This window comes from Tasmannia lanceolata, unplaced genomic scaffold (genome assembly GCF_043159265.1).
Source record: "Tasmannia lanceolata isolate RefF3 unplaced genomic scaffold, GAP_Taslan_0.1 ptg000021l, whole genome shotgun sequence".
Lineage (NCBI taxonomy): Eukaryota > Viridiplantae > Streptophyta > Magnoliopsida > Canellales > Winteraceae > Tasmannia > Tasmannia lanceolata.
Genome location: NW_027518698.1, coordinates 13,138,490 through 13,153,648, shown reverse-complemented (window position 1 = coordinate 13,153,648; position 15,159 = coordinate 13,138,490). Strand labels below are relative to the sequence as shown.

Below are 15,159 nucleotides of genomic sequence, written 5' to 3'. Positions count from 1 at the left end.
TTTTGCGTGAAATTCGGATTGCTTTAGTGATTCCAAGTTCACGGAAAAGATGATTTATATCAATAATCAAAAGCACACGTCATTCGTGTGGGTAAGAGAGACCAAGAGAGAGGCGGGTCACGCCCCTCTCGCGGGATCGGGTCCCACATGTTACCCAAAATGTGCATATTGAAAAATTAAATGCTTTAAGATGCGCATATATGAACCCTGTTTGATCCATGATTTTATCAATTACAATGAATAAAGGCACATAAAAAAGTCAGCATATAAAAGAGCGGCAAAGGTTTTTCTGGTAGATTTAGATGATAAAAGTGGTCCCAAGCATTGTTTTAAATTTCGACCAAAACCAATACAAAACAACCAAAATGTTTATGTTTCCACCCGGCCTAAATGTATACTAAAACAAAAACTGTAAGCATATTAATATGTATTACATAAGTATTATTAATATGAATTACCTTTGAAATGTGGTGCATAAATTATGTACTATAATTATTTATATGAATTACATGTAAAATGTGGTATGCCATGAATTATAAGACATACAAAACAAGACATGTCACTAGGTGTTCTATGTTGTTAAACCATTATGGATGGTGGTATTGCTTATGTGATGGTTTTTTAAGTGTGTAGTTGTGCTTATTATAGCATTTCCTGATTTTTCGTCTTAAAATTCTATCATTTGCATATGTTCCCATACGTTTCTGTGATTGTACATGATTTCCACAAAAATTTCAAAACAAAACCAAAACACTTCCGTTTCCGTGGCAACCAAAACCAAAATTTAAAACCATGGTCCCAAGTCGACTTTTAAAATAAAGTGAAAGTGCTTAGCTATAATAAAACCACGGCTAGGCAAGTTTGACTGTGACACAATTAATTGCCTTGATATAGCTGCAAGTACGGGCGTCGGCCTTAGATGGGAGTGAAAATTCACCCCCTACATGCTCCCCAATTTTTCTTCCTCGTTACCATTCAGAAGTTAACAACAAATAAATAACATATTGGAAATGAGTGATAAGTTCATCAGAACAGGAGATCACTGTCCATTTCAGTACCAACCACGTAAAAACAAGTCTCATGCTTTGGATGAACCCAGTTCAAAAGAAACTCATGTGTTAAGTTTCAGAAAAATCGGTGACACATTTGTCAAAGCTTCATTGGCCAGTTCCCAATCCCATAAAAAACAAGTTTCGCGATTTGGATGAACCACACAAGTGGCCTGTCTTTCTGGTTCAAAAGAAACAGATGGGTTGAGTCCAGTTTCAGAAAAATCAGTGACACATTTGTCAAAGCTAATGACTTAGAATTGTCTCTCAAAAATGCTGTGTCAATATAGTTCACATTCAGTAAATAAGTAATTATTAAGTGCAAAATATGATAAAACTGTGAAATTTGAAAATAAAGCATCTAGAATTATTTTACCTGAGCTACTCTATCAATTTCAGACATCAGCAATGCCTTTCGCGATTCCGGTATTTGCAAGAAAAGAATTCGCCTGATTTCTGCATTTCCATATAAATGAATAATGTCAGATTCTGAAATATGAACCAAAGGATAAACAACTAACAAATGCTCATAAAGCTATACGTTTAATTGTCTTAATTACATAAAAGGAGAATATTCTGACGACTACTTTGAATATCAGCATCAAATTGAAAGATGAAAAGAAAGAAAACAACATGAGATGATGTCTTAAGTATAATCAAAATGTCACAGATGCTCAACCTTTTGAACTCAGATAGACCAATTAGAAAATAAAAGCAATAAACAATGAAAAGTAAGACTTACAATGGTAAATGGTAAAATTGAATAGAGCATACTATATCATATTCTAAATGTTTCGGCCTATGAGCAAATGAGTGCAACTGTTCATCCAAGATGATAATTAGGCAGGAGATACTTGTTGAAGCTGCAAGTGAGTCCATATTCCATGCCCAGGATTTTTATTGAGAGCTAAGATTCAGCTCATGAATGAACAATAGTTGCGAAAAAAGATTCACTTGGCTCAGTGAAGCAGCAGATGGATGTCAAAATTAGGGAAGAGGTAGTTCAGATTTGGCTGGAATTTTCAAGGAACAACCCAGTTCTATATTGAAGTATTTATTATCATTTAGGTTGAATCATGGACATACTTATGCCATTCAAAAAAAATCAGACGTACTTATATTAAAGTATTTATTATCTTTTTAGTTGAATAATGGACGTACTTTATACGGGTCGGAAATGGGCTTATACGAAAAGAAGTTATATCCTCCAATTTCTGTTTTAAAAATCAAATTGGGTGTGCTTGTCTCGCAATTTCTTGCGTAAGCTCTCAATGGTGGTGGTCCGTGGAAGAGAAGAAAAGGTAAAGTGCCGCATCAACTCAACGACTTTAGAACCCAACTGTTCGAGTACATTCATGAAATCAATGATCTCAAATCTATCCTTACGAATTCTGATATCTTGCCATCATGATTCCAACAAGTTCTTGTCATCCAAATCGCTGTTGTCAATCTCCTAAGCTTGTAAGCTTTGACCTCCGACCTGTTGTGATTCCCTTCCGGTTGGAGCCATAGCTGTCTGCCAGAAGCATCACAGTACATTGTATCAGCAACAAGGAATCGAGAAATCATAAAGGTGATTTCCAAGAGCTCGTCAGAGACTGCATCGATGGAGCTTCGCCAACCGACCCATAAATAAAAGAAACTCTCACAAATGGCATCTGAAAGGACGTAAAGGGTAGAATGGCATCACTTTCCTGTGATACATAAACCCTTATTATTGGAGTTCTAAACCGTCAGATACCTCTGTTGTGCCACTTTTTCTGATATTTTGGGGGATTGGAGTCTAATAATCCAAACCCCAAATCATTTGCACAAGTTATCAATGGAATTGCACCTAATGCCCATGCTCCTTACATGGACAAGGTCCAGGGAATTAAAAGAATTGTTGTGAATCCAAAAGCTGTGAGACCTGCACTAAAGATTCTGAAGAAAAGAATATAGGCAATGTTTTACCCAACTAAGTCCGATCTAAATTTTAATTTCGACTAGATGCGAAGAGTTTGGAGCGTTCAAATTTCAGTATCTTCGCATGCAGAGGCATCCTATTTACTGCAATGTATCTGAGGGAGCAGCTCTCCTTCTGTCCAAGCTGCAATGGAGAGTGAAGAAAAGGATGCTCATGGTGAAGAAATGGGAGGATTCTCAAACCAACCAATCAAATGAATATTCTAAATCGGTAAATATCAGAGGGTTACCCCTTCCATGTTTCACAACCAATGTTTTCTCATGGTTAGCTTCCAAGATGGGGAAACTTGTTAGGGTGCTTCCAGTAATGGCTACCCCAAGTAGGCTAGATGCAGTGTGGCTGTGGATCAAGCTTAAGACCAATGCTACGCAGGAATTATATGTATTCATGGAATATTGTGCTGTGGTATACCATGTGACATGAATGGTATTTGGGTCTTCTTTTGAGAAAATTAATGCAGTTCGTCATGCTACTTAAATCAAGGAGAATTACAAGTCGGTTGCAGGCAGAAGCATGAATAGTGGCTCAGAGGGTGCCCCTATGAAGGCGGTTGAAGGTAACAAGAAATCCCTAGCATCGAATCTAAAATTGAAGCCAATTGTGGAGTTCAACAGGGATAAAATGAATTTAAAGTTGAGCCAGGGAGTTTCAAGAAATGACCAGTCTTCATCTAACTATATTTACATTGTCTTCATTTTTTATTAGAATAACACTTAATATCTCTGGGTTGGTATCGTTGCTAGCAATGATTTGGGTATTGTGGAAAGAAAGAAATCAAAGAATATTTAAAGGAGGGACCAAAAGTTCTCAGTGCATATGGGTAAAGGCCCTCCCCAGTTTCAGATTTGTTTCGGCATTTGACTCATGGCACGGTTGGACAACAGTGTGCGTTAGGTGGAGATCGTATTGAGTCTGTGGTTCAAAGATGGGCCCCTCATCCTCAACCGCTGGGTTTCTTCGAGATAAATTTTGATGATTCTAGCGTGGGAAACCCAGACCCCGCTGGAGTGGGCGGCCTTCTTAGAGACGAGGCGGGAACAACAAAGTGGGCCTTCTCCGGTCCAATAGGGCAGACTCGAATGAAGCAGAGACCAGGGCAGTTCTCCAAGGTATTAGGTTGATGGAGCCATCCATCATGGCTACGCTAATAGTGGAGGGAGACTCCCTCAATGTTATCAGATGGCTGAAGGGGAGTTCTTCACAACAATGGAGGTTTGCCCGCTGGATTGATGAGATTATGGATTGGGTTGGGGGGTCTGGGGTTCTTTTCCATCATCTGAAAAGAACGGCAAGCTCGGATTCAGATAAATTGGCAAGAGTGGGAGTGGCAAGAAGGTAGCTAAAGCTTTTTTATTATATTCCTCCGTGAAGTCTTGCCGTAATGGAGTTTCTTTTTCTTATGTACTTTTCCCCTCTTTGCCGACCTTCTCGGTCCGTTTGAATTTTCTTCTTTCTATTTAATACATTGCCATTCAAAAAATATCTCTGGTTGGTGTATTAGGGAAGAAATTGGTTCAAAGTTAGGAGTCAGGGATCAGAATCCTTGTCAACAGTGTTTATTATATACCAAATATTTTATGGATTTTTTTCATGTTTGATTAGATTACCAATGGGTTTCTGGGTCTGGAAACTTATACAGGGTATGGAATTGGTTCTACACTTAGGGGTTTAGATGTCTAATCCAGCAAGTTTTTAGTATGTATAGAATCCTTGTGGAATTTTAGTGGTTAGATTTTTAGGAATTTAGATGTCTAATCAAACAAGTTTTTGAGTATATATTGAATCCTTACAGAATTTTAGACTGGTTAAAGTTCAAGTTAACATTTCAGTACTGTTCATAGAACAGTTTTTTTTTCCCCTAGCAATGATCAAACCCTTCCAAAAGGATTGGGATTCAACTTTCTTCATGTATCATTATGTGACTCTTTGATTACCTGATTGATGATTTAAAAAGTAAAGTTGAGTGGGATTCAAGAACGAAGTTAAAAGTTATTTTGAAGACGTCCCAAACTCTACTAAAGCAGTACTCAAGCTGCTGTGTTGATAGATAATTAACAGTTATTTTGAAGATGTCCCAAACTCTAATACTAAAGCAAGACTCAAAGCTATTGCGTTAGTAGATAATTAAAACAATACAAGGCCTTACAACATTCCTTGGGCCTTACACTCGAGACTCGTGTTATGTGAGACTTATTCCAGTGAAAGGAAACTCTAGGGGCTTATAACATTCCTTAGCCCAAACAACTTAGCCACATATGCTCATTCTAGTATTCCTCTTTTCACATCAACACCTTTCGTTTCCAATGTGATATTTGAACTGAATCAACATTAAAATTAGGAGACTACTGTATCTATAGTTATTGTGCATGACACCATATCTCCTGTGCATGACACTATGAGGGAAACAGAATATGCAGTGTGTTTAAATCTGTGGCAGAAAGTGTTCGTATTAGGAGTGCAACTCGGTTTAGTTTGGGTCAGGTTGAGGCCAACCCGAACCCGACCCAAGTTCCGACCCGAGGAACGTTTTTTTCCAACCCGACCTGAGTTCAACCCGACCAAACCCTACTTTTTAAGCTTACTAAAACAATAAAAATAATAATGTCAGGTTTCACTCAGGTCGGGTTGCCCAAGCCCTCAACCCGGGTTTGGAAAACTCAACCCGAACCCGAACTCAACCCAACCCGACTTTTTCCGGGTTGAACCCAACCCGAGTTGCACCCTAGTTCATATGGTGCTTCACCCCTGATCAACTCTAAGCAGTGGAGCCATGACCTTATATTTCAAATGATACTAAGAAGGCATTTTGGAAAGCATAACTTTACGGCTATAGGCAGGTAGGTGGAGGGGATCAAGTGTTCCAGGGACAAATCAGTGAAAAACACAAGCAATTGTGTTGGGAGGCAACCACATATATCCACAAATGTGGTCCTGGTCTACTCAAGGCACATTACATGTGTGATACTCCTTATTTAGCTCTACGAAAGACACACCTATATTGCAAAAGGTTGCCTTGTATGAAGCCTGGAGATTCATCTAGGATCTAACCTATACACTGCAATAACACTTAATCCCCACATGCTGAATTAAAAATAAACTGACCCTGTTCAACTTAACACAAACATAACCAAATAACAATAATACCCATTAGTAAAACATCGTCACAGTGATACTTGCCAAAGAAGGGCTAATTTGGAATTACATATAGTATACCTGGTATGATGGCATATATAAAACTGATAACCTGACTAGCCAGAGCCAAGTGCCTAGATGTAATGGATTTCAAACCAGAAACCTGAAATGCAATAATACACAATCAAGCAGGACAAAGCCAATATTTGATAAGAAAGCCAACAAAAATATCAAGGATGGTTATGGAAAGCATAAAATGCTTACAACAAAATGTTGAACACAAATTAGTATAAGAAAATTGAATAAAATAGAATTCATAAATAAATCTTGAAACAAATAATTTTAAAATAAGATGTAGATGCATAAAAGTGTCAAATCTCAACAAAACCATAATGGACATGGCATGTGAAGAAAACAGTATAATATTCAAAAGTATGAACAATAACACTCATAAGCTCTACAGGAATGGTCATCTAACTTTAGCTTTTCCCTTATCTCAATTAACCCAGTCTCATTTGAACCAAGTTATCTCAGGAACTAATAAATGGATTGACGTATAGGTTTGGGATTCTTTGGAATTTATAGTAGACACGTTATAATAGAATCTCAGACCGATCTGATAGACGGATTTGGATATACAATATGATCAAAGTCCTTAGTTTGATCAAAACCTTCAGAATTTAAAAGAGTACCACAATTTGATCATCCCATTACCCGATTGGTTCCAAAAAATTTATTGTCTTAAAATAAAGGATTCCTACCAAACATCCAAATTTTGAAGAGATCCAATAGTCGGATCTCCATAGATCCTCTAGACCCATTCTTAAAATTAAAAACATTTTTCCTTATCTGAAAATTACTTTTGTGATCCATTAGTCACTTTCTTATTGCTAATCTTGGTTTTAGAATCCGAGAAATCCCCCTCAACAACTCTAAATCAACTAAAACCCTTAGATCAGTCCCATTGCCTTTGATTCTCCAATCTTCCTCGGCATCCGCCCTACATCAAATTGGTATCAGAGATACCATAGATAGTTTTTTCCCCTGTCCATCTTGTTGCATGAGTAATGATCCTTTTTTACATGTCCTGCACCAAAGAAGCTTACAATCGGGCAAGATGATTCTACAGCACCACTATGTTAGCTGCATATAAATTGGCTAAACGTAAGTAAAAAATGGAAAAATGTCAGTTGCAAGCTCAACTCAACTCAACTCAACAAAGCCTTTGTCCCAAACTAGTTGGGATCGGCTAAATGAATCCTTTAGAAAAAATTCATGAAGAAGGTAAAAGGAATCTACCCAGCTCTAATCCTGGTTCTAGTTGGGTTCTTCTACGTGGATCATTTTCTTCCATTCTATCATATCCAAGGTCATGTTCTCTGTTATGTTCCTAGATATCAAGTCTTTCCTCACTGTTTCTACGCAAGTTGTTTTCGGTCTGCCGCTACCTCTTTTTACATCATCAATTTGGCATGAGTCGCCTCTTTTCACCGGAGCATCTAAAGGCCTACGTTGGATATGTCCAAACCATCTTAAGCGGTGCTCTCTCATCTTCTCCTCAATTGGTGCCACCCCCACCTTTTTACAAGAAATACATATGTATTGGTCCCATATATGAACAGCAAGTTTTAGCACAGAATCTCATTAAACCAAATGAGTTGAAATCTTCGTTTCTGCAAACCATGGTACATAGAAGTATGTAAAATAGCATAAGTTTTATAGAAAATATGTCCAAGTATGCAAAAATATGCTAGTTAGAAGGCAAACAAAAATCAAATAAATTCTACCTGCATGGCACCAGCCCCAAGAACGAGTTGACAAGCTCTTGTATTGAAAAGCTTCAAAATTTCCACAACGCGGTGGAGAACCTCAGAAGACAATGCCGGCAAACATTTATTGACATCAATGTACTCTGACAACATCTTCAGCAATATTAAACCACTGAAAAATGATAACAAAATTGTCAAAGCGAATCCAAGACGAGAAACAACAAATAAATAGGGAACAAGTGCAACAACCAAGTTTGAAGAAACATGACATCACTACTAAAAGTTTCACAGGGATAAAGAAAACTAACCAGTTAACCATGTGATAACTGATGCCCCTACACACAAGTGTTTTAGAGTTAGATCTTCCATGCTCATTCAAGTTACCATCATCATTCTGAACTGAAGAAGTTAAAGCGTCAGATCTATTTTCGGGATTTTCCCCAGCAGGTGGCATAGGCATAATTTGAAGGGGATGATCTGCAGAGGTCTCAACAGAATCATAAACCCTAAGAGGCTGTTGCCCACTAGGAACTCCAACATCTACCATGAGTGAACCATCGTCCTTTGAGACTAGCTCAGTATCATCGGATGCTCTATTACCATGACCATTTATCTGGGTCCCATTGACTAAAATTTCAGATGAAAGTAGCGAGTCAACAATGGCCTGAAATTCATCTGGGACTTCAACTGCAACCCATGTTTCTTGATCAAGAACAGCCCTAATCTTTGTCATCTGCCAAAACCAATTTAGCAGTTAAAACCATGGATTTAAATTTAGGTTTCAGTCCCTACCAAAACAAAATTTATTTGTTTTTTGCAAATTTCGGTCATTTCGGTCAAAATGACCAAATTTCATCTGAAATCCGAAATTTCGGATTTTGAACCCAACCGAAATCCGAAATTACCGAAATTTAAAAACAATGGTTAGAACTATGCAGGAGTCTCTATATATGAACTAAGCAGACATAAGCGGGGTATCAAACAACTTACTCGAGACTCGTGTTGAAAATCAACGAAGGCTTTGGATTGAGATTGCAGAGTTCCTCGTATACTATAGCCCAACCTTCCACCAATCTGTTAGAATGAATGACCATAGTTTAGTATATAAATCATGCTGTGGAAGAAATGCTCCCCAAGGAACAAGGTTTACCTTCTCAGTAGCTGTTATGAAATCCTGAGTGATGTTGTAAATGCTTAAAAACTCTTGCAATCTTAACCTAGGATGAAGAAGAGCACGGACACCAAGGAGCTTAGCCCATCTTCCATGAGCCGTATCACATGCTGCAAACAAAGCTTCTGTGTTCTCCCGTAATACATCAGCACTGCCAATTATAATACAGAAATAAGACTCAATTAACTAATCTTATATATATATATATATATATATATATATATATATATATATATATATATATATATATATATCAGAAAAGTGTTTCTGCCGACCGAGCAAATACACTATTTGCTCCGACGGCCCAAAATACAGTGGTGGCCCACATTGTTTGGGTGATGCAGACCATTCATTTGATGGGCCCTGATATAGATAGGGTGTGCCCAAAAAACCAGCTCCATAGGATCATCCCAACCCTTGATTTCTAGAGGTTAAAATGGACGGGTATATTGTAACCTCCACAAATCGAGACTTAGGGTGATCCTATGAGCTGATTTTTTGGGCACACCCTATCTATGGCAGGGCCTATTGTTGTACGTATGAGTGGAGATGAAGAAGAGATTTAGAGAAGAGGAAGAGAAGAACAGAGTATAGAAAACAGTGGAGAGAGAATCTATTTGTTAGTTCTCTCAAACGCACCCTATATATTATTATATATGTATGTGTGAGAATGACATAACTGCCCCTAGAGGGGTGCTCACATACACAACTTTATTCAACACTCCCCCTCAAGCTGGAGTATGTATATCATACATTCCCAGCTTGTTACATAAATCGCTCAATCGAGCTCTACTCAATGGTTTTGTAAACATGTCTACTATTTGATCCTTCGACCTTGTAAATACAGTGCATATCTCTCCTTTTTGAATTCGATGACGAATAAAGTGACAATCCACCTCTATATGTTTTGTTCGCTCATGAAAGACTGGATTCATGGCTATATGGATGGCAGACTTGTTTTCAAAGTAAAGCTACGCGGGAGACGAGTAGGGAAGCCCAATCTCTGACATGAATGACCTTAACCAGATCAACTCGCAACCGGTATAGGCCATAGCTCTGTACTCAGCTTCTGCACTTAACCTTGATACAACTTCCTGTTTCTTGCTTTTCCACGACACTAGGTTACCTCCAACAAAAGTACAGTAGCCATTTGTAGACCTCCTGTTTGCAGGAGATCCTGCCCAATCTGCATCTGAATATCCCTCAATCCTCATGTGATTATGTTTTCTGAAGAGAAGACCTTTACCAGGAGCTTTCTTCAGATATTTCACTATCTGAATAACTGCCGACCAATGAGATGTCCGTGGAGTACTCATGTACTGACTAACCACGCCCACTGCATAAGCGATATCTGGACGTGTAACAGTGAGGTAAATCAACCTCCCAACTAAACGTCTGTATCTGCCTGGATCCTCTAGTAACTCCCCTTGATCAGGTGAAAACTTGGCGTTTGGGTCCATGGGAGTCTCAACAGGCTTTGCTCCCAGAAAACCAGTCTCCTCCAATATATCCAATGCATACTTTCTTTGAGATAGAGATAGCCCTCCACGTGAATATGCTACCTCTATCTCTAGAAAGTATCTCGGACGACCAAGATCCTTGGTATAGAATTCCTTCTGAAGAAAGTCCTTCAGCCTTTGTATACCTAGGTTGTCACACCTGTGATTATGATATCATCAACATAAACAATCAGGAAGATCCTCCCATCTTTGCCCTGAGAGCTAAACACTAAGTGGTCTACTGCACACTGTTTCATTCCAAATCGAATCACTACTTCACTAAATCTTCCAAACCAAGCACGAGGGGATTGCTTAAGACCATATATTGCCTTTTGTAGTCATCCTAATCGTCCACAAAAAAAAAGAAATATCGACCTCCAAATAGAGAAGGAGTCCTACATGGACCCCACACGTCAGAATGAACCAGCTCAAATGGACGTAGGACACGACCAACTGAACGTGGCTTATATAGGAAACACGATGGTGTTTTCCATACTGACAAGATTCACACTGAAACTGACTAATTGGACCAGACACAACTGAAGTATACTGCATACGATCAGCTGGAGGGTGACCAAGACGGCAGTGCCACTTGAATGAATCAACCGAAGTACTCAGCGCAGTAGGTGTAGTATCACCGTCAAGGTAGTAGAGTCCATCCACTTCATGACCATAACCAATCCTCCTCCCAGTCGCTAGATTCTGAAAAGAACAATAAGATGGAAAGAATGTCACCGAACAATTAAGATGACGAGTTAGTCGGCTAACAGAAAGAAGATTACAGGGGAAACTAGGAACACATAAAATAGACGAAAGAGATAAATGAGAACTGACAGATGTGTCCCCTGTACCAGAAATAGGGCACTTTGCCTTATTCGCCAAAGTAACCACTGTAGAAGAAGAATTAGGCTTAAAGGGGCTAAGTAGGCTACTGTTACCAGTCATGTGATGAGAGGCTCCAGAGTCAATTAGCCATGAACTGGAATGACTGAGGGAGCAAGATGGGTTGCTACCTTCGCAAGCAGTTGGTTGGTTCCTTTGTCTTGTAGTCGTAGAAGAGCCTCATATTCAGTGCGAGAGACCACTAAGGTGTCAGAAGAATCAGTAGGAACAGAAGTAGGAGTCGCTGAGGTAGTCCCTGAAACATGATGTGCAGCTCGAGAGGGTCGCACAACTCTGGATGTAAATCATAACAGAAATCAACGGTATGACCCTCCATATCACAATGGGAACAATAACGGACTCCACGACCATCAGTGCTACGGCCTCCCCCTGAATCACAACCAAAACCACGACCAGTACCTCTGTGACCACGACCACGACCCCGTGGTCCTCTTTTGTACCCAGACTGAACAGTCAGGGCAGACTGCTCACCCATAGAATCACCATGAGCATCAACCCGCAACGCTCGCTGAACACGAGAGAAGACCTCATCCATGGCTAGTAAAGTACCAAGACCTAAGATCTGCTGACGAATAGGCAAAAACTCACAACCTAGTCCATCTAAAAACCGAGTAACATGTAGCTCATTTTTCTGCTTTGCTAAAACAGCAAGATCGGTAGATGGAGGATGATAGACGTCCAGCTGCTCACATAGACCAACAAAGTCAGAATAGTACTCAGAAACAGATCTCTCGCCCCGCTTCACACTGAAGAAATCAGTGTAAAAATCACAGATCCGAGTGAGATTGTTAGTTCCCGAATAGAGAGTCTGCACGTAACCAAACTACACGAGACGTAGCGAGAAATAACATATGACTTGCAATCTTAGGCTCCATACTCTGACACAAGAGTGACTGAAGAAAGGCATCCTCCTGACTCCACTTGTCGTAGGAGGAATCCTTAGGATTCGGTGGATCCGCTGTGATAAAACTCAACTTCCCCTGCCCACGAAGATAAAGCTGAACCGGTCGACTCCAGGCAGGATAGTTCGATCCGTCAAGCTTGACGGATGTCATAGATACAACAGGAAACGCACCTGAAATGGTAGAGGAGGTAGACGAAGTCATTGCGAATACCTACTCCAAGGGAAAACAACAAGGATCCACCAACAGGCAATAAACTAAGAATCTTCACCAACACACAACGAACAACCACGGACAACACCAACCACACCAACCAAATCACAATGTCCAAAACCACATCAACAATTAACAACACAACATCAGCAACACAAAATCAACTACCACAACATCAACAATCCAACATTAGTAATCATATACCAATAACAACTATAGCTCTAATTGCCACCGAACAACAAGAAGGTCTGCAGCCACAACGACAATCAAGAACAACACCTACAACCAATGCCCTACGATCAAGAACAGCACCAACGACAATCAAGAGCAACACCGACAACATCAACAACTGATGAGCATCAACAAACAATCACAACTGATGCCTTTCGATCATAAAAAAAAAAATTGATCAACACAAATTACAACGAGCAGCCCACAACATGACTGCCGATAACATGCCTCGATATAATGGGTGGAATGAACTGGTGGTGATGGAAACACCACAAAATAAAGGAAATATGTTGGGGCGGTTGGCTTGGGAATGACAAAAGGATGGAAAAAAAATAGGGTTTAGGGATTGGAGGGTGCGTCCAGTTGGATTGGGAAGAAAACCCAAAGTGGTGGCTAAGGTTAGGGTTGCAAAAGATTGACTTCGATTAGGGTTAGGGTACGGCTAGGGTTAGGATTGAATGAATGAATGATTCGGTTAGGGTTGAATGAATGATTTAGTTTGATGAAGGTTAGGGTTTGAAAAGAATCGATTAGGGTTAGGGTTTCTTGTTTCGATAGATTCAAATAGGGTTGATGAAGTCGTCGCGATCTTCTCTTCGTCTTCACGGAGAGAACTCATCTTCAACCTTCAGCTTTGATACCATGTTGTACGTGTGAGTGGAGATGAAGAAGAGATTTAGAGAAGAGAAAGAGAAGAACAGAGTATAGAAAACAGTGGAGAGAGAATCTATTTGTTAGTTCTCTCAAACGCACCCTATATATTTTTATATTGTATGTGTGAGAATGACATAACTGCCCCTAGAGGGGTGCGTACATACACAACTTTATTCAACACCTATCAAATGAATGCTTTGGATCATCCAAACAATCTGGGCCCACTGTGTTTTGGCCGTATAATGTTATCTGCTCGACCGAGCAGAAACATTATATATATATAGGAAAAGGTTTCATACGGAGAACCTTAAAAACCAACACACAGAAACAACATAGATATGAGATGTGGGCCCAATCAACTGCCATAATGAAAAAGAAAAAGATATCAACATATGATAGGAAGTGCTGGAAAACACCAAAATGCAACCAAACAATAACAACCCATGCAATGCAAAGCATTTAGTTTCAAAATCCAAAGTAACCAGATGACAGCTAAAGTCCCCAGCTATTGCTTCAAGAGCAGGTAAGGAAAAAAGATTTCTGTTCAAGACAAGGACGGAAAGCTTTTATGCCTTTAACTAAAATAGCTTCCTCAAAATGAAATTAATCTTTACATTAGTCCTAAAAGAATGCACTACTAAGACTTTTGAGAAGGTCCATACTCAAACCGTCCGTAAAATATTTTTCAGTACTGAATTTTCTAAAACTCATGCAAACAGTATTTCACAAACATTTAATGATTTTTAAGGTCTCACGGTGTCTTGTATTTTCACAAGAAGTACCTCTGAATGGGTTTCCTAATGCAGAGCCATTCTTGAGATATTAAGCAAGAAAGTTATTGGTTAAATGCAATTAAACATTTGGAGTAAATCACCACATCACCGCATACACTGATACAAGTGGCTGTAAGGTCAGATGACCCAGATCAGGTTTAACAGTATACACTCCCACTCACATTGATCAAACCAAATAGTACGACATTTTGATCTGGAATGGTAAAATCTATGCTCCATACCTTCTCTAAAGAGCTTTGTTTATGGTCTATACTCTATACTACCAAAACAGTTGAATTTCAACTCTTTTATCTTCTTTTTCAATTCCTTAAGTTTTCACTAACATTTCTTCACATCACTTCCATCATCCCCAAATTCACTTCCTCATTTGTCAAGGAGCTCTCTAACACCCTGGATCTCCAAGCAAGGTTTAAGGTTTTGGTTTCGGTATGTGTTTTGGTCATGATGGAAATGCAAACATATAGGTTTCGGATGGAAATTTAGGCGGAAAACCTGTAAAATTAAAGAAACATATGGAGCATATGCAAATGATGGACATTTAATATAAAACTTCAGAAAGTGCTAGAATAAGCACAAGTACACATTAAAAAACAATCACATAATGATTTAACAACATAGTAAACCTAGTGATATACGTTGTCGCGCATGCCTGATAATTAGTATATACCACAATCCAAATGCAATTTATATAAGGGAAATGATATCAGCACTCTCATGTTTTGATACTCTGCAGAAGCTTCTTGTCAATTAGTGTTTAAAGGGCTTTGTCAGAGTTTTTTGGGAACTGTAATAGCCTTTTGACAGCCCTTTAAACAGAAAAACAAGAAGCTTCGGTGGAAATTTCAAAAGAAAGCAGTGCTGATATCATTTCCCTTT

The 15,159-nt window shown here is 39.1% G+C and overlaps 1 protein-coding gene across 1 annotated transcript in view; it reads right to left on the bottom strand.

Moving 5' to 3' along the window:
- The window catches only part of VPS54, a 114,626-nt gene that overhangs the window by 23,973 nt on the left and 75,494 nt on the right, over positions 1–15,159 (bottom strand). The window contains exons 9-14 of the mRNA XM_077365554.1: positions 9,067–9,238; positions 8,907–8,990; positions 8,225–8,649; positions 7,935–8,088; positions 6,229–6,310; positions 1,426–1,505 (exon numbers count right to left, since the gene is read on the bottom strand). Of these exons, the coding sequence (XP_077221669.1) occupies positions 1,426–1,505; positions 6,229–6,310; positions 7,935–8,088; positions 8,225–8,649; positions 8,907–8,990; positions 9,067–9,238 (997 nt within the window). The remainder of the gene's footprint in view (positions 1–1,425; positions 1,506–6,228; positions 6,311–7,934; positions 8,089–8,224; positions 8,650–8,906; positions 8,991–9,066; positions 9,239–15,159) is intronic.